The sequence below is a fragment of the Protopterus annectens genome, chromosome 3.part0, assembly GCF_019279795.1.
Source record: "Protopterus annectens isolate FY-2018-M chromosome 3.part0, PAN1.0, whole genome shotgun sequence".
In the NCBI taxonomy this organism is placed as follows: Eukaryota; Metazoa; Chordata; order Ceratodontiformes; family Protopteridae; genus Protopterus; species Protopterus annectens.
The window spans coordinates 68,731,114-68,758,576 of record NC_056731.1 but is presented as its reverse complement, the minus strand read 5'-3'; the positions used below and the strand labels follow the sequence as shown (position 1 = coordinate 68,758,576).

The 27,463-nt window shown below is 44.2% G+C and overlaps 1 protein-coding gene across 1 annotated transcript in view; it reads right to left on the bottom strand.

Annotated features, from left to right (window-relative positions):
* Nucleotides 1-27,463, bottom strand: part of ANKS6 (ankyrin repeat and sterile alpha motif domain containing 6) — a 1,232,679-nt gene that overhangs the window by 417,826 nt on the left and 787,390 nt on the right. Inside the window, exon 10 of the mRNA XM_044064590.1 lies at nt 1,519-1,722. Within this exon, the coding sequence (XP_043920525.1) occupies nt 1,519-1,722 (204 nt within the window). The remainder of the gene's footprint in view (nt 1-1,518; nt 1,723-27,463) is intronic.

Below are 27,463 nucleotides of genomic sequence, written 5' to 3'. Positions count from 1 at the left end.
GATTAGTAAAGGCATCGCCTCAAGAGCAAAATTGGTTACAAACCCCTCTATACTCAGCACTAACCCGGGCCCATAATCGAGTATAACGCCCCATTCGGTATGTACCAAACTAAGCACCTGCAGCAAGTGAAGAGATCTCAGAGGTTTCTAACTAAGATCATCAAGGAACTCCAGCATGTGCAGTACACAGAGCGACTAAAGTCCCTGTTACTATACTTGTATCATATACACTTCTTAGGGGAAACTTATGCCTGGCTTACAGAGCAATCTCAGACCCAAACCTAATGAACTTGATGCATATCTATAAATCAAACTGGACTAGGGCTACCCGGTCCAGGGACCTAAATATGGCCTGTGACATAAATTGGCCATGCTGGAGAGACAGATTTATCTCCCGGCAACTGCCACATGTTTGGAATAGGCTACCTATTCATGTGAAACAGAGCACCGCTATGGTACTGTTCAAGAGGAACCCGGACGAGTAGATGGGGCACTGTAAATTCTTACCAGGAATAGCATCCACATCCCTCCTGGATAAGGGCAGCCATTGACTAGTCTTTGGTATTAACTAACATTTCTATGGTATTACATTGAGATGAAATGGTCATGCTTGAAATGACCTCTGGGTTGATAGCCATGTAATCTCCTATGAACTTGTGATCATGAAAGTGTAATCACATCAACAGTTTAGCCACATACCAACCTTTTCCTGATCAAACTCTTTTTTTTTTTTTTTATAAAGAGAATGCTACAGTGCGTGCAACTGATGATGATCATAACTTTTGAAAGTGTGAATAAATGTTAATATACATTTGAATTGATATAATTTATTAAATAATTGACTCTAGAATTAAGTGCATCTACTTACATAAACAGAAATCGCCACAACTGCTCAAATACTAAACTTATCATGGGCACAATTCAACAAAACAGTTTACAAGTTGTTTTTTCCCTTTTTTCTTCTCCTCTGTTGAGTGAGTCAGGGCTTATGAGCATTAGAAGTTTTAAAACAGAAAAACTATTTTTAAACACTCAATGCTTTGATGAGTTGACATCCACAAAGTCTGGATGCAATAATTTTATTAGGAAGCCATAAAACTCTCGTCTGGAAAGACTACTCAGTTGACAATGTAAGTGCAAAATTGCCATAATGAATGATCAAATAGCTGGACAATGTAAGCAAATGTAAATTCTTGTGCATATGCAGTGTTACAACTGTGCCTCCCCCTTCAGCTTGTATGAAAGTGTAAACATATGTCGAAGTTTTTCTCTTTCTTTGCAAAAGGTTATCTGTATAACTGCCCTATTCCTTATTGCCTATAATGTACAGTACTACAGACTGCTGTATGAATTGTTATCCAAGTGTGACTTAATGGCCTGGGTTGTGGCTGAAAAAAAAGTCACGGACAAGACTACCTATCTAGTAAAATGAAAAAAATAAAACAGGCAAAACAATAAATCTCTGAAATGTCTCTCAGCCACCATATCCATCGATGAAGAAATAATATGAAAACTTACTATGTCTGAGTTTCCACTACTGTTAAAATTGGATTTTCCTGGTCTCTGGGGTACTGCTGGCCTTGCCTGTTCAATTCTAACTTCTTTAGCTATTCTGGATCGGTCAGAACTCCAGGGTTCAAAGCTGGATGGAGGAAGGAAAGGTGGGATAACAGCTTTCAGTTTATCGGTAGGGAGATGAGTGAAGGGAGCTCCATTTCTGAGCTAGAACAGAAAAAAAATTAGATGCAGTTTTAAGCAGAGCATTATATGAGTGACTATCGTAAACACAATGGAATTAAAGAAGAGGAAATGTAAAATAAATCTCAGTAACTTCAGCACAGAATAACCTTCATCATTCCCACTCTCCATTTATTGATTGCAACAAAAAATGCAGAATACTCTTATATTGTACACGTTATTAAACACATAAATAAGACGAAAATAAAATATATGTTATCTACCACATCCTTAGTCTGACTTGTTCAAACACTAATATAGTAAAGATAAACAACTCTAACAAAAAAGTTACTTACATATACATTACTTCCTTGAAATACAGAAGAGTTCTCTTCTAGAATACCAGAAACTCCTTACTGAACTACTTCTGAAACAAATTCCTTTAATATAATTTAAAGAATCTTTTTCTTCCATTTTTTTCTGTACATTTCTTACGAAACATTTCCACTCTGATACACAAGAAATATTTTTTCTTACTAAATCAGTTGATCAAGAAAGATGATACTCATTGAGAACTCTTATGGTTGGGGTTTTATCTACTCTACAAATCAGCAATTAGTACATTTTCCCAAAAATTCCCATGTGAAGGGGTGGGCACACACCCAAAATGATACATGCCATAATATAATTTGTCAAGTACATAAACAGGTTCATTCCTAGTGCACACTAGCCAATAGTGAGCACCTTGCTGCAAATGATCCTATGACCCTAGCCCTGAGTAGCATCCTGCCAATGCCCAGAATGATACCGCACAGTACAATGACAAAATGATTGACTTCAACAATTGGCTAAGCTTCTGGTGTCATTCTAAGGGGATCCAGTATCTGTCTGCCTGGGGTGACATGGTCGACAGACCGCAATGCTTTGCAAGAGATGGCCTGCACCTGTCGGCCCTGGGATTCCGGATACTGGCTAAGGGTCTTGCCGCCCCCTATAGTGCATTTTTTAGGCAAGGTTCAAATGACAAATTCACCACCATAACAGGACCAGGCAGGCAAAAACTGAGCTTAATACTACTCAGTGCTAGAAGTCTAAATGTCAAAATGCAGCCACTAGAGGCACTCCTTAAAATGGAGAACATCGATATCTGTGCAGTGACTGAGACCTGGTTCAATGCACTAGAGAGCACCCTGCATTAACAAGCTATAACTCATACCACACTTTTCAGCCATCTAACCTGGACCAGAAAACAAAAACCGGAGGTGTGTCCATATTAATTAAGGATATCCACACCTCCAGGCTAGTTGCGCAGCATAATGCATCCGAGGTTATCCAAGTGCAACTAACTCTGGGCAAAACTGCAATCTAAACTGTAGCTTGCTACAGATCTCCCACCATGCCCCATGATTCCCATTCCTCTTTTCTTGATATAATGGAAACTATTAGGGTTCAACTAAACACCCTAATAATGGGCAATTTCAACTACCCCATTAAGTGGGAAAACCAACTCCTTCGCTCAACGCTTTCTGGAATTCATAAATTCCAATGCCCTGGATGAACTTATCCATACCCCCACCAGGGGCAACAATATACTAGACCTAGTCACTACCAACATGAGTGACCAGTGTTCCACACCTGAAGTCAACTCTTTGGTCAGATCTGACCATAAGCTAATCACCCTAGATATCCGCATTCTGCCACCACCCACCATTAAGGAAACTATGGTAAAAAATGTCTCCAAAGCCAACTTTATGCTTAAGACAGAAGTGGCGAACTTCATGACACCCATGCAGATGGACAATACAGTTACGACTGCTGAATCCTACACAAAAGCACTCTATAAGAACTTACATGAGTGCATGGATCGTGCTATCCCAAACAGAACCAAGGCGCTATCCTCCAAAACAGGGAAGCCAATCTGGTGGTCCCCTGCCATAAACAAACTTTACAACAGAAGGAAGAAACTGTTGCAAAAGAGAGTAAAATCCCATGAGTGGAGGAGCTCCCTGGTCAGTCTCAGTAAGAAGCTGGGATCCCTTATAAGATCCTCCAAAGCTAGCTATGAAAAAAATTGCCATTGATTCTAAGGGCACCCACAAAGCATTCTATAGCTATGTCAAGAATCTCAATGGCAACACCCAGATCTGCTCTGAGTTGCAGCACAATGGCATGAAAATTGCAGAACCAAATGATATTGCCAACATCCTGGCAGATAGGTTCATTGCTAACTTTACCCCACTCTCACTCCCTAAAGGGCCCATATCTATACAGGAAGAATTCAGAGTTCCTGTAATCACATCTATGCAGGTAAAAGCTTCACGCTCTAAAACCAAAAACACAGCATCCATGAGACCGAACAACATCCCAGGCTGCGTTTTACATGAACTTCAGAATGAAGTGGCTCCCCACCTAAGCACCATGTTCAATCATAGTCTCACGTCAGGCTTTGTGCCCACTGAACAGCGCACAGCAACAGTTATCCCACTCCACAAAGGGGGAGCCACCATTGATCCTGGGAGCTATCGTCCTATTAGCCTGACGAGCCTGGTCTGCAAGGCTATGAAATGCATCATCGTGGAACTAATAAACAAAGACAGTGGTAACCTCCAAACTTTGGACCCAACCCAGTTCGGGTTTGTGAAAGGCAGATCATGCCTTCTGAATCTGATCGACTTCTTTGAGGCAGTCACCAAAGCCATAGATGAGGGTAAGGTGGTTCACACAGCCTATCTTGACCTCGCCAAGACTTACAACGCCATTCCCCATTCTGGAATTATAGCTAAACTCACTAAACTAGGTATAAATCCCTATGTCACAAGATGGGTTGCCAATTGGCTCACTGACAGAACTCACACTATAAAAGCTGCAGACTCCAAATCTGACTTCAAACCAGTGACAAGTGGAGTACCACAGGGTTCAGTCCTGGGAACTCTCCTGTTTGGTATCTACTTCTCAGAAGTACAGGCTAACACAGAAGTCCTCTGGCTAACGAAGTTCACAAATGACTGTAAACTAGGAGCCATAGTAGAGTCCCCAAATGATGTGGACATCCTATAGAAGGGCCTCACTGAGACAGATGCCTGGTGTCAGAGGCATGGCTTCAATATCAATGCCAAAAAGTGCATTGTCATCCCCATTGGTAAAAACTCTGTACCCATGAACTACCACATAAATGGCAGTCTACTTAATGCTGAATGTGTGATAAGAAACCTTGGGACCCAGGTGGACGGTAGTCTCTCCTTTGATAATCACATCTCCACAGTAGTCAGGAAATCCTTCTGTGTGGCACACCTCATCACAAAAGGGTTCTCAACCAGGAAAAGAGGTCATTGTTCCCCTCTACTCGGCACTCATTAGACCCATTATAGAGTACAACACCCCTTTTGGAATGTACCTCACAAGACATCTGCAGCTGCTGGAAAGGCCACTCACAAGGAGGTTTACTGGCCTCAAACAGATGCCCTACACTGACCGTCTCAAAAAACTCCAGCTTTACTCTGTAGCATATCGCCTACTCCGAGGAGATATCTGCCTAACATATAAAGCTATGTTAAACCCTGAGCTGTTGGACATGCTACACCTAAAGAAATCCCAATCCCTCTGAGCTACACGCTCTAGGGACCTAAAACTTGCCACCACAAAAAACGGGACATGCTGGAGGGATAGATTCCTGTCCCAGAGACTTCCTATACCCTGGAACAAGCTACCCATATGGTCAAGCACAGTTCCTCATTAGCACTCTTCAAGAAAAATTTTGATGAGTGAACGGGAATTAGGAAATACACCCTGGGATCAATTCGGTGGGTACGTTCGACAGGGGCACAGGAAATTAACTTTCCTGGGTGGCGTAAGCCAGGGAACCTTGTTGGCTAGGCTTACTTAGGCCCTTGGGCCGATAGCCCAGTACCTACCTATGAACCTAAAAACTTAAAAAAATGTGGCTCCCTCATTACTAACAAGTGATATGTCAGAATGGGTCTACTTTGACCCATCAAAATTACGATACAACGAAACATAAGCAAACTCTTTGTGAAAGTGCATTTTCGCAAAATGCAAATAAACCGAAAAAAAAAACACAACACGAAGCACTTTTATGCAGGGGGGGGCAAGCCTCCCTGCATCCCCCACACCCCCGGTGCTTTTATATTCTCATTCCGTGATCACACTACAATGGGGGAAAAGGAATATTCCTTTATCCCTGCTGTGCTGCAAACTAAGGTACAGCCCCCGTTACTGTCTGCGTAGTTGCCTTTTCGCAGAAGTGTATTTTCATGAAAATGCACTTTCCCAAAAAGGAGTTTGCCTGTTCATGTTTCGTTGAAAAGTAATTTCGATGGGTCAAAGTAGACCCGTCAGTACACAGTTGCCTGATTTATATGGAACCCCAACAAACATGGCCAGCATGTAGGGGAAAGGGGGAGGCAAAAAATTAATGACACATCAAGGAAGGTATCTGCTGTAAAGTAACCAATAAAGACATACCTGCTGTAAAAGCTGAGGGCCCTGGTTGGGTTAAATCTCAAACAGTAACTGATGACCATGTAAAGAGCCCAAGGACTACACCAGGGTCCCAAGAGAAAATTAAGTCCTGAGGAAAGTACAGCAAGATGAAGAGGTACAATTGTATTGTGCCTATCCCGCAAATAAACTGTTTTGAAAACAAGACCACCACATCAAATGTGTGACTTTTAGAATGCTTCATCATGTATTATTACACATATCTTGCACTTATAAGGAGGGCTGGTGCCCCTTAACTTCAATGCCTCATTAGAACTAGCTAGGTAACTGGTTAATGGTGGTTGGTATTAGCCCTACTCAAAATGGAATTAACGGACAACTTACATGTCAGAGTATGGTTGCAGTGACATGCAATATGAACTTAAGTTGTGGTGGGCATATTAACATAATACGATTTCCTAGAGTTGTGATCAAGACTGCTACACCTGGGAAAGCAGCAGGAACAGTAATATATAACATTAAGTATCCTGTTTTTTTGCTGATTTTGTTATTTATAGTATTTTTATTGTCTGCTGCATAGTTTTCTAGCTAGTTTCACTGTGTGTGAGGTATTAACTGGATATTGTCTACTTAAGAAGTTAACTTGTGAGTGTTTCTGCCATTTCACACTGAGCTAATCGGAGGAAGGGCACTGAGCAAACTAGGATCTATAATATATAACATTAAGTATCCTGTTTTTTGCTTATTTTTACGAGTTATTTATAGCACTTATTGTCTGCTGCATAATTTTCTAGCTAGTTTCACTGTGTTTGAGGTATTAACTGGATATGGTCTACATTTACTAAGCATCTGTTTGGGTTTTTTGCTCTGATTTCCTGCCAAGGAGTGTAACATATAACTTGTTTGCAGTTAAAAGCTTTCTTTAGAATCTCCTTGCTCCTTTATCTGTTTAAAATTTTCATTTAAAAGCTGACTGCTGCTTTTCTGTTGTGATAGGTAGAAAAAAACTGCAGAAATGTCTAAGTAGTGTGGCTATTTGTAGCATTGTCCATATTCAGGCTTGTGTTTTGGGCCTAGTTGTTGTGGAGGCTTGTTTTGGGCCTAGTTGTTGTGGAGGCTGCGTGTCTGAGCACATGTTCAAGGCCATTTTAGTTTAGCCAAAGCCATACTGCATTTCAGTGAAAGGGGATTATTTATGGTCATTGGCTGATTGGGGTTACCTGGACTAGTGCTTGGAGTAAGCACCTCATTGTTTTTTTTGAGCTTTTTTTAAAGTTGTTTCAGGTTTCAACTTTCGGTTACCTAAGAAGTTAACTTGTGAGTGTTTCTGCCATTTCACACTGAGCTAATTGGAGGAAGGGCACTGAGCAAACTCGGATCTTTCTGCCATTTCACACTGACCTAATCTGAGGAAGGGCACTGAGTAAACACAGATCTGTAGTATATAACATTAAGTATCCTGTTTTTTGCTTATTTTTACAAGTTATTTATAGCACTTTTATTGTCCGCTGCATACTTTTCTAGCTAGTTTCACTGTGTGTGAGGTATTAACTGGATATTGTCTACATTTATTAAGCATCTGTTTGGGTTTTTTGTTCCGATTTTTGTTTCCCACCCCCCGTCGCTATTGGTATCCTGTTCTTATACTTGGTGGCTTTGCAGTTGCCTGCCTCTAGTGTACATTTGATCTGGGACGCTCCTCCCAGTCTAGCGCCATTACCTCATTCTACCTAATCCAGGGAAAACATCTGAGAAGGCCAACCAACTTAGTTTCTGCTCCTCCTTTTCACTTTACAAAAAATAAATACATTTTTAAGCTTGTTTCCTGCCTTTCCTGTAAGTCGTCTAGTCCAGATACAGATTTGCTATATCCAGGACTGTTTGTAAGCTTCTGAGCCCCCAAGCCTTTCTGTGTTGAAGGGAAGCCTTCTAGCTTAATTTTGTTTCTTAGAACTAGCCAGTTTTTAGTTTCAACACTCAAATCTGTTTCTTTGAGCTCATCACTTGTTCAGAACTCATTGTAAACACTAAATAAGCTACAAATTACTACAGCACTCAACTTTCCTCACTTGTCTTGAGGAAAACAGTTTTTAGTACTTAATAAATAAGCACCTATCCAGGCATGTCTAGAGGTCAGCTCCTGGTGTTTTCTCCTTTCTACCTGATGAATCTGGGCATCTTGGGGCAATGCAGCAATTGCCTCATGTACACAGACAACCGTCTCCTCCTACCACCCAACACTACAACCTGTGACAGATGCACTTATATAGCCAAACTGGAAGCAAAGCTCTCTTCACCCAAGACTGGACTAGACGGTCAAGAGGAGAAGGTAAACACTTGCACCACACCACACTCATCACATAGTCCCTCAATATCCACACCACCAAAACACACACATAGAAACAAAACACACACCTACATTCGCGGAGGCTCTCAATAAAAATCTACCCAAGCAACAGGGACCTCCAAAACAGAAACGCAAGCAACCTCCTCCCCCCAACACAACCCAAATGACACAAAGCCAACAAACTCAGTATGCCACTCAACCACAGCCCATAAGGCATAACAACATACCCAACACTCTAGTCACAGGTGACTCTATAGTCAGGCACACTGATGTTCCACTCACCAGGCTAAACAAGGAGAAAGTTACTGTTAGCTCCCTGTCGGGTGCCAGGATCCACCACACAAAGCATGCACTCAGGTAACTCCACAAGTACAAATATGACTCTGTCATTGTCCATGTTGGTGTGAATGACCTGAGATGTACCCCCTGGACTACATGAAGAGAGACATGGAGGAGCTGTCCAATCTTGTAGCCCAGGCAGGTGTGACCCTAGCCCTGAGTAGCATCCTGCCATCACCCAGAATGATACCAAAGTACAAGGACAAAATGATGGACTTCAACAATTGGCTAAGCTTCTGGTGTCTTCTAAGGGGATCTAGTATCTGTCTGCCTGGGATTTCATGATCGACAAACCACGATGCTTTGCCAGAGATGGCCTGCACCTGTCACCCATGGGAGTCCGGATACTGGCTAAGGCTCTTACCACCCCTATAGTGCCTTTTTAGGCATGGTTCAAATGACAAATTCACCACCGTAACAGGTACAAGCAAGCAAAATCTGAGGGTAATGCAACTCAGTGCTAGAAGTCTAAACCTCAAAATGCACTCACTCGAGGCACTCCTTAAAATGGAGAACATCGACATCTGTGCAGTGAAAGTGACCTGGTTCAAGGCTCCAGAGAGCACCCCTGCATTACCAGGCTATAATTCATAACACACCTTTCGGCCACCTAACCTGGACCGAAACACTAAAGGCGGAGGTGTGTCCATATTCATTAAGGATATCCACACCACCAGGCTAGATGCTCAGCATAATACATCTGAGATTATCCAAGTGCAACTAACTATGGGCAAGACAACAATCCAAATTGCAGCTTGCTACAGATCTCCCCACCATGCCACAGGATTTCCAATCCTCATTTCTTGATGCACTGGAAAATATTAGGGTACAACCTAGCACCCTAATAATGGGCGATTTCAACTACCCCACCATTAACTGGGAAAACTACTCATGTACCAACTCTTGTGCTCAACATTTTCTGTAATTCATATTTCCAATGCCTTGGATCAACGTATCCACACCCCCACCAGGGGCAGCAATATCCTAGACCTGGTCATTACCAACATGGGCAACCAGTGTTCCATACCAGAGGTCAATTACTCGTTGGTCAGATCCAATCACAAGCTAATCACCCAAGACATCCACATCCCACCCCCACTCCCCAACAGGGAAACCACCATAAAAAATTTCTCCAAAGCCAACTTCACGCTTCTTAAGACAGAAGTGGCAAACTTCACGAAACCTTGACGGACAACAGAGGTACGGCTGCTGAATCCCATACAAATGCACTTTATAAGCACTTACACAAGTGCATGGATCATGCAATCCCTAACAGAACCAAGATGCTATCCTCCAAAAAAAGGAAGCCAATCTGGTGGTCCCCTGCCATAAATAAACTCTACAACAGAATAAAGAAACTGTTGCAAAAGAGAGTGAAATCCCATGATTCGTAAAACTCCCTGGTCAGCCTCAGTAAGAAGCTGAGATCCCTCATAAAATCCTCCAAAGCTAGTCACAAAAACAAAATCACCACTGATTCTAAAGACAACCACAAAGCATTCTATAGCTATGTCAAGAATCTCAATGGCAACACTCAGATCTGCTCTGAGTTACAGCACATTGGCACTAAATATAGAGAACCAACTGATATTGGCAACATCCTGGCAGATAGGTTCAGTGCTAATTTTAACCCCCTCTCATCCACTAGAGAGTCCATATCTCTATACCGGAAGAATGCAAAGTTTCTGTAATCACGGCTGCACAGGTAAAAAAAACACTCTCCAAAACCAAGAACACAGCATCCATGGGACCTGAAAACATCCCAGGCTGCGTTCTACACGAACTACAGAACGAACTGACACCTCACCTAAGTACCATGTTCAATCATAGCCTCACCTCAGGCTTTGTGCCCACTGAATGGCGCACAGCAACGGTTATCCCACTCCACAAAGGGGGAGCCACCACGGACCCTGGGAACTACTGCCCCATTAGCCTGACATGTCTGGTCTGCAAGTCTATGGACCCTATCCAGTTCGCGTTTGTAAAAGGCAGATCATGTCTTCTAAACCTGATTGACTTCTTTGAAGCGGTCACCAAAGGCATAGATGAGGGTAATATGGTTCACACAGCCTATCTAGATCTCACCAAGGCTTTCGACACCATTCCCCACTCTGGAATTATAGATAAACTCATTAAACTAGATAAAAATCCCTATGTCACAAGATGGGTTTCCAACTGGCTCACTGACAGAACCCACACTGTGAAAGTTGTAGACTCCAAATCCAACTTCAGACCAGTGATAAGTGCAGTACCACATGGTTCAGTCCTGGGTCCTCTCCTGTTTGGTATCTACTTCTCTGAAGTACAGGCTAACACAGAAGGTCTTTGGCTAATGAAGTTCTCAGATGACTGCAAACTAGGAGCCATAATCAAAACTCCTAATGATGTGGACATCCTACAAAAGGACCTCACTGAGACAGATGCCTGGTGTCAAAGCCATGGCCTCAAGCACAATGCCAAAAAGTGCACTGTCATCCCTTATGGTAAAAACTCTGTACCCATGAACTACCACATAGGCGGTAGTCTAGTTAACACCGAAAGTGTGATAAGAGACCTTGGGACACAGGTGGACAGTAGTCTCTCCTTTGATAATCACGTCGCCACAGTAGTCAGGAAATCTTTCTACATGACACACCTCATCACAAAATTTTTCTCATCCAGGAAAAAAAGAGGTCATTGTTCCCCTCTACTCATCACTCATTAGACCCATTATAGAGTACAATGCCCCTTCTGGTATGTACCTCACAAGACATCTACAACTGGAAAGGCCACAGAAATACCTCACAAAGAGGATTAACGGCCGCAAACAGATGCCCTACACAGACTGTCTCAAAAAAACTCCAGCTTTACTCAGTCATATATCGCCTACTCAGAGGCGATCTCTGCCTAACATACAAAGCTATGTCAAACCCAGAGCTGTTGGACATGCTCCACTTAAGGAAATCCCAATCCCTCTGTGCTACATGCTCTAGGGACCTAAACCTTGTCACCACAATAAATTCCTGTCCCAGAGACTTTCCATACTCTGGAACAAACTACCTATCTATATCAAACAAAGCTCATTATCACTCTTCAAGAAAATCTTGATGACTGGATGGCAGATAGGAAATTCACCCCAAGGATCACTTCAGTGGCCCTGCTCGACAGGGGCACAGGAACATAATTTTCTTGTGAGGCGAAAGCCAGGGGCCCAAAGGACAACCACAAAATTTGCAAGTAGCAAACCAAGCAAGAACCAAAGGCAGCTTCTTCTAACTGCATTCAGAGGATAACACAACTTGGTGTCTCACAGAATATAAATGTCAGATCAACAATGAGTGAAAATTGTAACTGAGCCTTTTCCTGCTTGAGGAAGGCAAGACACACAAGTACTCTGCCTAAACAATTAGGACAACAACCTCATGGGACCCCAAGAAGGATGTGCTACTTCAAGGAGCAAAGAATCCCCTCATCCTCCTCAACCCTACCCTAGTAAATGAGAAAGGAAAGAAAGAGCCAGTTTAAGCAACTAAAACAAACACTTTCTCTGCAGAAGTGGAAATGAGGAAGAAGGACCCTAGCCTACAATTGAGAACAGCAACTAACCCCCACCTACACGGACAATCATAGAAACCCCTACAAAGAGAGCCATGGGGATTAGTCCACATATGAACTCCAACATTGAAAAACTAAGATGCTAACAGACAGGCAAGGCTAGTGAACAAGAAATCCAACCCCATGAATGGAAGGGATCTCCAAAGGGGGACACAGTGAAAAGCATTCTGAATGAGAGTGCCGAACAAGTCTCTGTGCTGCCTTTCACTGGATGAATTGTAGAAATTGGCCCAGCAACCCATGGTGAAGACAAATATCAAGCATATAGGCCAATGGAATGAGAAGACTACCCAAAGCATAGGTACTATGATAGTACAATATACTGCTCCATCCAAAATGGAAAACTTCTATCTGAAACACAAGGGAAAGGCTTCCCATTGGCTCCATGCACCTCCCCCCAAGACTAAACTGGAAAGCTGATGGGAGTCAACAGAAAAATTAATTGGGCTTTATCCCAAATGTATGGCTGTTTGAAACTCAAAGGGGCCATCCCTGACCAAAACTATGCAGGGTTCCAAAGGACTGTTGACCATATCTATGCCCCACCTGGCCACCAAGGGAGCAGAGAACAAAAAACATCTACATTCCCAAACTCTACAATGAAATGTGGAATCCGTAATAGGACTGTAGCCTGCAAAACAAAAACAAACATGACCATAATACAACCCTTTTTAATCTACTGACACAGCAGAAAGACTGCTCTATGGAGCTCCCTACCAAACAAACATCTCTGGAAGTGTCTCACTCCCTCCTCTCTCCCAATGAAAGGGCTGACGAAAACAGCTCCGAGCAACTATTAGCAAGTTCTCACCCAAAAGAATAAATACTGCTGAGGAAGAGAAGCCGGATGCTAAGAAGGGGTATATTATTATTTATTTATTTTGTTAGATTCCACATTGCTGTTATGGCCCATTCGTTCCCCCAAGGACAAGAAGCCCAATGGTCTATCCATTCAACTAGGGGCAAATGAACCAACAGCAGTGCCATCATCTACGTTTGGGGTATGGACTTATTCCTTTGCTACGGCTTCACATCCTCATGCATGCTCATTACAATCATGTGACAGGACATGCAAGGACACTCTGTAAGGGATGTCACCCCACTGCCATGTCTGACATTTTCATAGGCCCTAATCCCAAAATGTCTGTTGTGTTTGCATGGTTTCCACCATAGATCACATGTGCGCAGTCCCTCCAAACAAGAGACAGCAGACAAAGCCTCATCACTTCTCTCTCTCTCATTTATGTCATCTCCTTCCAGTTCTCTGGTTGAAAATCAAACCTGTGTCACCCAGGACTTTCTCCCCCTACATAATGGACTTGGCATTTTCTGTAAATTTAACTCAAGCATTAGGGAAAACTAGAAAAATGAAAAAATGCTACTAAGAGCAGGCCCAAGACTGATCCCTGGCTACTCCTAGAAGTACCATAATGGCTCATGGTGGACTTCATTAAAGCTTACAGCTTGAGTGAGGAGCACTGTGGCTCAGTAATTAAACTTCTGCCTGATAATTCCAGTGTCCAGGCCTCAGCTCTGATCTCTGCCTGTTTCACTTTGGCTATGTAATTTTTGTCTACATCACAAGTTAGGTCTACTGGCAAATGCAAACCTGCGTTAATTAGTGTCTATACTGTAATTCTTCAACAGAAGTGCAGCACATTTCAATGAATAAAAGCCTACAGTGCAAGTCAGAAACTAAATGTAAAACCAACAGCACTGCATACTTTAAACCTTAAAACACAGAACTGTGTAGTTGTATTACCATAACCATAATTTGTTTTAATTACGAAGCAAAATATTTAGTATTTTCTGAATCTAGGTTTTATTCAATCTGCAATGTTAAAACAAATATTCAGTTTTGAATGTTCCTGCTTTTTAGATGCACAGTGAAACAATTTTAACTTGTCCATGGTTTCAAAGGACACTATCTGCATTCCCCAGGCTATTAAAAAGGTAAAATATTAACAAAAAGGTGCTCAAATTTAAATGCTGGCAGGGTGGAAGGGGCAGAAAAAGTAGTGTAAAAAGAAATGTCTAAAAAATTTTTTAAAAGAATGAAGACATGCTCAGCAACTGAGAAATGTAAACGTGCATCAAAATCTGACTACCCGCTAAGGACTTAAACTGCAAATATTAAAATGAGAAATAACCAAAGTCATAGTGCTGTCCATGTTATTTTACAATCTACTGTACAGTTCATGGCCTTGGGTGACCACCAGATGGCAGCAAAAGCTAATAGTTCCACTCTTGCTCAACTGCAACTAATGTGAAAGGTGTAAAACATTTTATCACTTTTCAAACTTTATTTTTATCTAATTTGTAGGTTAGTAATGATTTTATAATTATTAAACATATTAAAATGAGACATGCAAATGTACAGATACAGAATTAGGATGAAAAATACCTTAACCTACAGTACATCTTGTAGATCTAGTATTAATTATCGTAAAAGTTTTAACACTGAGAAGAACAAATTAATTAAATTTAGTTATCACTTAATCCAGTTCAGGGTCATGAGTGAACTGCAGCCTATCACAGCTCTCAGAGTGCAAGGAAGTGAAAATAATCCTGAAAGGGGTGCTAGGAAAATGCAGGGTGCACATATCCAATCACTTTCACATGGCAAGAAAGAAAAAGTTATGTTCTTACCATAACGTTTCATCTGAGTTGTTGCTTCATTTGTCTTCAACCTGTGGGTCTCCGATCCGACATCAGATCCGACTCAACCATATAGTCCAACCTTGGAGCCAAAAACTGAGCTCCTCCAATCCTACCCATAACGTTCCACTCTCCCTCCACCCCTCAGACTGATTTTGCTGCTTATAAGAACAAAGTATTCCCTAAGATCAATCAAGCATCAGTCACATTATAATGAAAAGTACATCAGGGGCTTGAGTGATACAGGAAGTGGGAGAGACCTGAGTGAACCTCTGCCAAGTCCTCCCAAGCCCTGAGGAAGGAAAAAGGAGAGGGGGCAAAGGCTGAAGACAAATAAAGCAACAACTCAGATAGAACATTATGAGAAGAACATAAGTTCTTTATCTTAAGTTGTTGTTTTCATTTGGTCTTCAAACTGTGGGACAGAGTCCACAGCTACATAACCCCTGGGTGGCCCTCATGGAAGGATATTCTGGAGCATGACAGAGCCAAATGAAGCGCTGCTCCTGGAACAGACATTCAATTTATTATGGCATATAAAGGTATGAGAGGAAGACCAAGTAGCTGCTGAACAAATGTCATCGTTTGGAACTCTGGACCAAAAAGCTGCAGAAGTGGAAACAGACATGGTGAAAAGGGCCTTGATTTGAGCCGGTACAGGAATTCCTTTATTTGAATACGCCAATGCAATACAGTTTGAAATCCAATTAGCTAAAGTCACTTCAGTGATTGGTCTTCCTAATCCTGAATTAAAAAAGGAGACAAAAAGTTGGTCTGATTTTCTGATGTTTTTTGTTCTATCCAAGTAAAAACTTAGTTGCCTGTGTATGTCAAGCAGATGAAGCTTGTACTCTCCCTTGTTTTGAAAATTAGGAAAAAATACTGGGAGATTAATAACTTGGCTAATGGTAACCTCTAAAGCAACCTTAGGCATAAAAGAAGGATTAGTGTGAAGAGTCGCTCTGTCCTTGTAGAAGATAAGTGGGCTTAACGGACAAGGCTTGTAAGTTCAGAGACCCTCTTAGCAGAGATGATAGCCACTAAGAAGGGTGCCGTCCAAGACAAAAACTGCAAATCAACTGTGGCAGCTGGTTCAATGGGGGCAGAAACTAGGGCTTGTAACACTAAAGTGAGGTCCCAAGGAGGCATAGGATCGTTGACCGGAGGCCGAACTAAAAAAGCGTCCCTGACAAATGCCTTACATATTTCTTTAGATGCTAAGTATGTAGAATCTTCACCTATATGGAAGTCTGAGATGGCAGCTAGCTCCACTGTTAAAAATGTGAGCTAAGAAATCCAGAATAGCGGGAATGGGAGCCAAGAAAGGATCTAACTGGTGCTACTGCACCTAGATAAAAAATCTCTTTCATTTGCTAGAGTACATTTTCCTGGTAGAGGTCTTAGAGCTGCAATCAAAATCTTCTGAACAGGAGAGGATAGCCCGGGAGTTCTAACCATCAAAGAAAGTGCAGCAGGCAAGCGGTTAACTTCAGGCTGAGTACATCTGGATGTGGGCAGCCCGAAGGATGGGACAGAAAACCCAGAATGGGATCGACAATCCAAGGAGCACATACAAGATGAGACCACAGGAAGAGGAACCAAACTTGTCGAAGCCAGGAAAGGGGCAATGAGGATGACTTTGCACTTTATCATCTCAGCTTTCTGGAGAAATCTGGGTATAAGGGGAAGGGAAGGGTAAGCATAAATTAGACCAGGGGGCCAAACATGCATCAGAGCATCTCTGGGGGACTCGCCTGGAGGGAGAATCAGGGCACAATACTCACTGCACTTGGTGCTGGAAGGTGAAGCAAAGAGATTGCAGCAAGGTTGACCCCATTTCTGAAACACCATGTCTGCCACTGATGGACTTACAGACCACTCGTGAAGCATCAGAATGGTTCTGCTGAGCTTATCCGCCAGAATGTGCAACTTCCCCAGAATGTGCGTTGCCACTAGAAAGCAGTTGGAAGAGACTACCCATTCCCACAACCTCATGGCCTCTCAACACAGGGGATAGGACTTGGTTCTTCCCTGCCTGTTGATGTACAAGGCAACTGACATATTGTCTGTCTGGCTAGCAATAGTCTCCGTGGGAAGAGAAACATGAAGAGTTTGTACCGCTAAAAGAACTGTTCTCTTCTCCAGAACATTTATATGCAAGTTGGTCTCCAGGGAGGACCAGGTGCCTTGGACCATCCGACCCAGCCAATGCCATCCAGCCAAGCTGGAAGGTGTCCATGGTCACCGTGGCCTTAGAAGGAGGGGGAATGAAAAGTTGTCTTACATAAAGTTCCTGAAAATGAAGCCACCACAGTAGTGATTTCGTGCAGAGTCAAGATAGTCTTATGGGACAGTCCATAAGCAGTTCGAGAAAAGACCATTGTACCGCTAAGGTCCACTGATGTACCATCATGTGAAGACGGGCAAAGGGGAGAACAGTTACAGTAGCCACCATGGAATCCAATGCTCCAAAAATGAGAAGAAGGGGGGCTGATCAGAAAGAATCTAAATTAGAAATAGTTGAAGGGACTGAATCCTGTCCAGGGAAGGAAGGCCATACACATTGTGTTGTGTCCAGTCAGGCTCCTATGAAGTTGATGACCTGGATCGGTTCAGTTTTGGACTTAAGACTGATAGCTGTGCTCAAGGTTGAGGCTAGGTGAAGGAGACAATCCCTGGCTTGAAGAAGTCGATGCTTGGTGGGAGCAGTGAGGAGCCAATCATCCAAATATGGAAATACGTGGAATCCGAGCAGTCTCAGGTGAGCTACAACTACTGCTGTGACTTTGGTAAACACCCTGGGGGCTGTGGCGAGTCCAAAGAAGAAGTTATACACTCACTCTTGACGTTCGATGTATGTAGTCCATCTCGCCTCACATTCTTACCTGTGGGTTTGGAGCCGAATATCGGCTGTGACTTGGCCGAGTTTTACTAGCTGAAAGTCTCTCATTGGCTGGGCTAAGAGGGTATCCCATGGTGCACTGCTCCATATCCCCAGATCTAGTTTGCTGTGAAACAACATATGTACTTCATACACACCTCACATCCATATAAACAATCACTAATGAAAGGGACTCAGCAGGTGACAACCTATACACCAAATCCTCCAGGCAGGGGGAAGGTGAGAGGGTAAGTAAGAATGTGAGGTGAGATGGACTACATACATCGAACGTTATGGTGAGTACATAACTTCTTGATGTTATGTAGTCCTATATCACCTACATTCTTACCCGTGGGACAGCGTTCCTAGCACCTACATCCTGGGCGGCTCATAAGAAAATGCTCCTGAGAACTGTGGAACCAAAGGAAGATCTGTCCCTGGAGACCACGTCCAATTTGTAATGAGAAACAAAAGTGTGAGAAGAAGCCCAAGTAGCTGCAGCACATATATCATCCATTGACAATATAGCTTGATAGGCTGTGGATGTGGAAACAGCCAGCGTAGAGTGTCGCTTGACTGGAAATGGCAAATGTTTATCTCCTGCCTGATAGATGAAAGAGATGCAACTGGCTATCCATCTAGACAGCGTAACCTTGGATATCGGAGAACCCAATCGGTTTTCCGAAAAGGAGACAAAGAGTTGGTCAGACTTCTGGATATCTTTTGTCCGGTGTAGATAGACGCGTAACTGTCTATGTACATCCAATTGGTGAAATCTAAATTCTGCCTTGTTAGAGAAGTGGGGAAAGAACACCGGCAGCTCAATGAACTGATTCATGTTAGACACGGAAACCACTTTAGGAAGGAACAATGGATTTGGTCTAAGAGAGACCCTATCTTTGTGAAAGATTAAATATGGGAGTTTGATGGAGAGGGCTTGAATTTCCGAGTCCCGCTGTGCTGAAGTGATTGCTATTAAATATGCTGTTTTCCATGTTAAGAATTTTAATTCACAGGTAGCTGCAGGTTCAAATGGTGGTAGAGTAAGGGCTTGAAGAACAAAACTGAGGTCCCAGGGCATGACTGGTTCAGACACTGGGGGACGAAGCAACAGGGTACCTTTGAGGAATGTTTTGCATAGTCTGTGTGCCATGAGACTAGGTTCATTCGCTACATGGAAATTAGATATCACCGCCAGCTGAACTTTGATGGTGGCTGATGCAGATCCCTGATAGAAAAGCATTGACAAGAATTCCAGAACTGAATCTATTGGGGCTGTGTAAGGATCGATACCTCTAGTATGAGCCCAGATGGAGAACCTTTTTCATTTGCTAGAGTAAATCTTTCTAGTGGATGGCTTATGGGAGGACGATAATATATGGACCACTTCCGGTGAAAAATTATGATGTCTGACTAGCGATGGAAGTGGAGTAGCCAGGCTGTCAACTGAAGTGTCCTCAGAGAGGTGTGGAACTGTCCCGACATGTCAGTAAATCTGGTAGAGGGTCCAGAATACAAGGAGTGTCCACAATGTATGGTTGAAGAAAGGGGAAGCATACTTGATGAGGCCAATATGGGGCAATCAGAATCATTTTGCTTCCCAAGGATTGCGCTTTCTGAATCACCCTTGAGAGAAGGGGAAATGGAGGGAAAGCATAAAGCAGACCGGAGGGCCAATCGTGAACCAGAGCGTCCCTGCATTTCACACTGACAGGGCTGGCAAAAAGGTCGGAGCAAGGCTGACCCCATCTGCTGAAGATTCACTCTGTAACCAGGCGATTCAGGGACCACTCGTAAGGCATAAGTATTGCTCTGCTTAGCCTGTCTGCTATTATGTTGGACTTCCCCGGAATGTGCGTTGCCACCAGAAACTGTTGAGAAGCTATTGCCCAATTCCACACTCGCATAGCCTCTCTGCATAGGGGGTAAGGCCGTGTTCCCCCTTGCTTGTTGAGATACCACACTACTGACATGTTGTCTGAGTGTATCGCAATAGTCCCTAGAGGAAGAACTTCCTGAAGTGCCTGCAATGCAAGAAGCACTGCTCTCATCTCTAGGACATTTATATGCGAATGTATCTCATGTTCTTGCCACGTGCCTTGGACTGTCCTGCCGAGATAATGCCCCCCCACCCCATCTGGGAGGCGTCCATGGTCACTGTGGCAACAGGGATGGGAGGAACAAAGGGCTTTCCCCCATTCAAATTGTTGGTGCACAGCCAACAACGGAGGTCCTGCTTGCACCTGTCTGTGATTAAGATGGGATGAGATAGTGGGAGTCTTTGGAGAGACCATTAGACAAAGAGGAGTCATTGAAGAAGTCTCATGTGTAATCTCGCTAGAGGGACTAACATGACAGTCGCCGTCATGGTCGCTAGGAGTTGTAGAACCAGTCTTTCCTTCGCTTGTCTCAGGGGCATCAGTATATGAATTTGTTGTTGCAATACTGTGATCCTTTCTTGTGGTAGGAATGCTCGCATTCGAATAGTGTCCAACGCTGCTCCTATAAAGGTGACACGCTGTGAGGGCAATAAGGCAGATTTTCCCAGTTTATCATTATGCCCAATTGGTGACATAGACTAATGGTAGCGTCCCTTGTCTGAACTAGTTGATGCCTGGTGGGGGCGGTAAGGAGCCAGTCATCCAGGTATGAAAACACCTGGAATCCATGACGTCTCAAGTGAGCCGTCACCACTGCCATACATTTGGTGAAATCCCTGGGAGCTGTGGTGAGACCAAAGGGCAGGGCTCAAAACTGGAAGTGACTGGCTCCCAGCCGGAAGCGTAGGTGACTCCTGGATGCTTTGTCCATTTTGACATAGTAATAAGCATCCTTGAGATCGATGGAGCACATCCAAACTTCCTCTCCCAACAATGGGAGAATCGATTGCAGAGTGACCATACGGAACTTGGACTTGTGTACGTAATTGTTGACTGAGATCTAGTATGGGTCTCAGGTCCCCTGTTCTTTTCGGCACCAAAAAGAATCTTTAGTAAGTCCCTAATCCGATTTGGTCTGTGGGGACTGGTTGGATGGCTCCTTTTTCTAGCAGCAGAGACACCTCTGAGGCTGCTTGATCCCTTTGACTGGGTGGAACGTCTGGGATTTTTCTTATTGGCGGGGGTACTGAAGAGAATGGGATGAGGTAACCTCCGGAAACTATCCTTAGTACCCATCGGTCCTGGGTGATGCTCTCCCAGGCTTCAGGGTATATAAGGAAATTTGAACCCCCGACTGGCTCCGGATAAGCGCAGTCGGGCACACCCTCAGGAATGAAAGTATGGAGAGCCACGGAGGGAGTCGCGGTCTCCCGAATTGCGGGGGGCCCCCTCTGCCTCTGGGGTGACGTCTCCCTGAGTAACCCCCCCCCTGCCTCTGGAGGGGGGTTCACCTTGTGCGGCAGGAAAAAACCTCTGTGATTTCTTAAACCACACCCCCCACCCCCCCGCTGGGCCTTGGGATAAAGCCTAGAAGGAAGGGAAAAATGGACCCCTACGGCAGACAGGGTCTTTCCCTCTTGCTTGCACCTGGTGACAGTGTCTTTCACTTTGGTCCCAAACAAGGAGGAACCGTCAAATGGTGCGTCAGTGAAGGAAGACTTGAAGGCCTCCACGAAGTGACACAGACGCAGCCAGGCTTGCCTTCTAAGGGCGACCCCTGAGCTCGCCGCCCTACTTGCTCCCTCAGCCGCACACGAGATGAGCCGCATGAACGAGTTAGCGATGGAGTTGAGGATAGAAACCTGTGCGTTAACCGTCTGAGCCACCGCCTCAGGTATGTTACCCGCAAGAGTATCCCCCAGTTCTTTGAGGAGATCTCGCTGGAGCCGAGTGAAGTGAGATAAATAATTCAGCGACCGTAAAGTGAAGGTTGCTGAAGATAGGGTCCGCTTCCCATACCGGTCCATGGTCCTAGTCTCCTTGTTAGGAGGATGGACCGATGAGGAAGACTCTGCAACTTCCTTCTAGGTGGCTGCTGCCACCACCATGGCATCTACCGGGACTCCTTTTGATAGAAACTCTTCCCTGGGGTGCGAACAGGAATTTGTTGGGATGCCTGGGCACGGGGCTACACAGAATCAGGGTTTTCCCATACTCTTCAACAAATGAGGTCAAGAGGTTGGTTGAAGGGTGGAAACACCCAGGAGGCGGAAGGTTGAGCACCAAAAGCCTTAAGGAATACTGACTCCTCCTCGGAAGGAGTTTTGGAAGACCAGCCTCCTCTTTGTTTCAGTATCTCCAGGATATTGGAGAAGGAAACATCATCAGAGGAAGACTTGGGGGACCCTTCCGATTCCTCGAGGTCAGTATCGGAGGTGAGAGACTCATCCTGGGAGTCTATGTGCTTCCTCTTGCACAATTTCTTTCTAGGAGGCTCCTCAGACACGGACTCTGGGAGACCCTCAGAAAGTTGGGGACCACTTGTGGGGGTATCCCTTAGGGCCTGGCGCTCTACTCTCCATGGATAGGTGAGTGTCAGAGGCTCTCGCCGGGGTGGTGGGGGACTGAATGACCGACCTGGGTGATGTAGCTGACGATCTTGCCAGCACGCTCCACATGGCATCGAAGGCAGGTCCTCCCGAGTCCGAGGCCACGACCGGGACGGGGGTCCCCCAAGCCGATGCACTGAGTGGGAGACTCGGAACCGACAGCTGTCCCGATGTATCCCCCTCGGGCCCGACCAAAGAGACCTGAGTCTCAAACCCTGTGGACGGAACCGACATGGTCGGTGCTGATGTCAGCACCGACTCAACGGGGGTATCGGAGCCGGCGCAGGAACATCACTCGGAGCAGAGCATACCGGCTCCGATGACAAGGATGTGCTCAGAGGAGGAATCATCTAAACGGTCATAGAAACTGGCTCCGGAGCCGAGAACAATTTGGCCAACACTGGCGACTGCAGGAGCCTCTGCACTACCCTATCAACATCCAAATCAGAAAGCCTGAAGGATTTGGAGGAGAGCAATGGAGACTGGGATTTCTTGTCTGGTGAACCATGCCTGACACTGGGTGACCGGCTCCGAATGGGCTCAAGAATAATTGGAGCTGACTTGGTTAACACTGATACCTCCTGTGGCCCCCGGGGACAGTGGAGCTGAGGAGGTAGAGTCCAAAACAGTAATCTTCTCCAGGGGCTCCAAAGAGGCAGATGGAGCCGGAGATCTTTTCTTGGACTTGGAAGCTTTAGACTTAGACTGAGTACTAGAAGCCGAATCTATAGCTTCCTCAAATGATGGTTGCAGAAGTCCCTTTAATATTAATTTGTTTTTTCTCTCCTGGAGCACCCTAGGACTGAACGCGTGGCAAAAGCTACACAACTCCTGTAAATGGATGGCTCCGAGGCAGTAGACACACACAGAGTGTCCATCCGTGATGGACATTTTATATTCACATTTGGAACATTTCTTAAAGCCAGAAGGTTTATGTTCCTTCTGATCTTTGGACATTTTATGATTAACTTTAACTAAACACCTAGATGCAACTTACAAAAAAGGGTGGGAAACACCACACAATTTAGAACACCAGAAAAAAACACCTTACTAAGCACACTGAGAACCTCTAACTGAAACGGTTCACACACAAGATGACACACCAGGAAAACAGTACTAGCCACACACAAAGAACCTCTAAATGAAACGGTTCTTCTGGGTATTACACAGGAAAAACACAAAGATCCAAAGGTTTATCCAATGACAGAGGGGAGGACTAGGTCCTCTAACTAAAATGGGCCTAGCCCGCTGGAACAGTTAGGGATACTAAAACAACTAACACTCTCAAGCACAGAAAACATACACACAATATTAGCGATCAGCAACAGGAATAGCTATTAAAATAGCTTTTGGGTCTGAACTGACAACTTTCTCAAAGAGAAATAGCAAAAAAGAAGGTACTTAGCCACAGCCAAGCGAGACCACATCCGAGTTACACAAGCGGCAAATGAGATCTGGGGATATGGAGCAGTGCACCATGGGATACCCTCTTAGCCCAGCCAATGAGAGACTTTGAGCTAGTAAAAATCGGCCGAGTCAGAGCCGATATTTGGCTCCGAACCCACGAGTAAGAATGTAGGCGAGATAGGACTACATAACATGGGAAGTTACTCTGAACTGGAAGTGATTGGCTCTCAGCCAGAAGCAGAGGAACCTTCTTGATTACTTGTCCATCCTGATGTGATAATATGCATCCTGAAGGTCTACTGAGCACATCCAGTCATCTTTCTGCAGAAAGGGCAGAATGAACTGTATTGTGACCATACAGAATTTTGTTTTGGCAATAGATTTGTTTAGGGAACCGAGATCTAGAATTGGACTGAAGTCCCCAAACTTCTTTGGCACCAAAAAGAATCTTGAATAGATGTCCGATCTAAACTGGTCTTGGGGGACGGTTTGGATGACTCTCTTTGCCAGCAGCTTTGTGATTTACCCTTTGACTGAGTGGCACATTGAGGAGGTTTTGTCTCAGAGTTTTTTCAGAACAAAATTAAAATCTCAGGATGGAGAAATAGGCTTCCTGGGAGGCCTAATACGAAGGACAAAATTGTTTCACCTCAAATTTAGAAGCTAAAGGGGGGAGTCAAAGGCAGAAAGCAGAAATGGCTGACAGGTGAGCTTTAACACAAGAGTATAAAAACCCAGCATTGAGCAATTCACACAAATAAAACAGAACCAAAGGAACCACAGAAAGTGGATCCATGTTACAGGAAATACACCATACAGAAAATCTCTTACATTTGGATAAATACGATTTTTTGGTAATGGGTTTCCTGGCCTCCTGCAGGACCCCAATCACATCCTCAGGGGGAAAAAAAAGGTTCTTAAAAGGGATCAAAACCCAAACACCCACAATATTAGCTGAACAGTAGACAGGTGGGGATGGATAAGAGAACCCATGTCTTGTGTGAGTAGGACTATCCTGTGAGGTAACTTGTGATGGTTGTCCTTGGTCAAATACAGAAGAGGAAACCAAAGTTATCTGGGCCAAAAGAGAGTCACCAGCAAGATTTTGGCAAAGCCTTGTTCTATCTTAAATAGGACTCTCGGCACAAGAGGAAGGGGAGGAAAGGTTTAAAGAAACATCCCCTTCCAAGAAAAAGAGAGGGCATCCACCTTGCAAGCCAGAAGACATGGAACTCTGGTGTAAGACAGTGGAAGCTGTCTATTCAGGGGGGACATTAAAGGAGTACCCCCGGTGGTCAATGTCCAGAAACACATCTCTGTAAAGCATCCACTCGTGCCACAATGTTCTGAACTGAAGAAATATAAACATCCTGAACAGTCACCTGACACTAGACAGCTAGAGCTCAAACCTGAAGAGGTAGTTTGCACGAGATAAGACCTTGTTCCCCCTTGCTTGCTGATATATCACATCATTGTGGTACTGTCTGTGAAGATTTTGAGGGGCTCTGGTAGGAGAAGAGAGTGAAAGGTTTGAAGGGCCTGGAGAAGAGCTCTCATTTCTTTGATACTGATGTGGTCCTTTTGACAAAGGAACCAAAGGTCCTGCACTTTCAGAAGACCAATGGAGGCCCCCCACCCTGTGTTTCAGGCATCTGAAAAGAGTTCCTGAGTGGGGCCTAGAGGTTGAAAAGGTGACCTTGGCTTAAGGGTCAACTGATGAATCCACCTCTGAAGTTCCAGTTTAAGACTTGGGAGAAGCAGAATCAGAAAATCCAAAGGATGAGAATGTTGAAGCCAGAGTGACTTTAGGAACCACTGCAGCTTTCCGATATGAAGCTTGGCCACAGGAAGCATAGGAATGATGGAAGCCATGTATCCCAGAGTCCCGAGAAACTCTCTAGCTATAATGAAGTCCAGAGGAAGTAGGGATTGAAAGAATGCAATCAGAGTTAAGGCTTTGTGAGGAGGCAGAAACGACAGCATTGAACGTCTGGAGCCTGCATCCAAGAAACACATGATCCTGAGAAGGAGTTGGGCATAAGTTTTGGAAATTCGCTGCAAACCCTAGGCTTTTCAGGAGACAAATAGCAAAGTGAAGATGCTAAAGTAAAGTTTCTGGAGGGGAAGCCTGATTGAGAATGTTGTCCAAATAAGAAAAGATCTGAATTCCCCCTCATCCTGCAAAATCAATCACAGGAGCGAGGCATTTGGTGAAGGCCCTTGTGGCAGTAGAGAAACCTTGTGGCAGTAGAGAAACCAAAGTGCAATACCATAGGTCTCAACCTCTTAAGAGGCCAATGTGGAACACAGACCCTAAAGATGTGTGACAAATGATCAAAATGTGGAACACCCTATTTTCGCACTTTGCGAAATGTGCCATTGCCATGGAGCATGGTAGAACATCTGTGAAATTCAATAAGACATTTCTCAGATCCAAAACCTTTATTTTATAATCTGCTATTCTGGCCTGCCAATAAAACCACTGAACAGCCTAGATCAAATTCCCAGTTCCTATCTTGCTTGGCAAATGGACCATTGGGGTTTATGGCCAGCATACACTGGCCAACAGGGGCACATACAGCCCACCCACTGTTAGCATGAGTCTATGGTGCAAGTCGAAGTAGGCTGGGTCCTCAACCCACTTATCACTGGCACATGCCCATGTCCATTTGGTCACAGTCAACATGATCAAATCACTTAGAGCCATATTTTACACTGTCAAGTGGCTAGCCCTTCCACTGCGCTCGGTGTGATCCGAGTTCTCCTAGTGCGCACCACAGTAGACACCAAAGCAGCTGGTCTATACAACTCTATCTCTTATAAGGCACCATACTGAGTCTACTTCCATTCTAATGCAATAGCTGAAGGTCTCAGCACTGATGACTCAACAGAAATTGACTGCGGGAAGGGTTAACAAGGTCAGAAACAGTTGGTAGTGCGTGGAACAGGAATCAAGAAGGTCAAGTAAGTCAGGAGACAGGATATGAATTAGGCAAGTAGACATGGGATGAACAGGGTAGCTGGGAAAGTTAAAGAAAGGATCTGTAGAAGGTTAAGAGCAGCTAGATCAGCATCTCATTTTCTATATAGTCAGCAAGGAACCCCACCCACCGCTCTTTGTTAAAGGGTTGGTAGACAGTTTAGAGACTTTAGGGCCTTTATGACCAATAACAGTGATCTCACTAGGAGCTGGAAAGGAATATCCTGTTTTTATGGATGTTTGCATTCCCCAGCAATTGATTCATAGGTCCACAGGCTCATACTAGATTGTTGATTCAGTAGACCATTTGCAGCCTAGCCAACAATCCCACCCATTTACCAAGACATGAATTAATACCAGACTCCGCCACCAAAACCATAAGGAATAGAGTGGTAGACTTGATATGTACTTATGATTGCCATCCAGTTGTCCAAGCCATGCTTAAAAAGGTCATGGAGCTCCTCTGTTTAACCTCTAGGGGCAGTTTATTCCATAAGAGAAGTATTCTCTGTGAAAGATACCTATCTCACAAACAGTCCTATTTAAGTTTTGGTTGAAGTCTAGGTCTCTTGAGCTGGTGATTAGGGTGGTATTACTTTTGTGGATGTGTAAAGGTTACATAGGACAAGATCT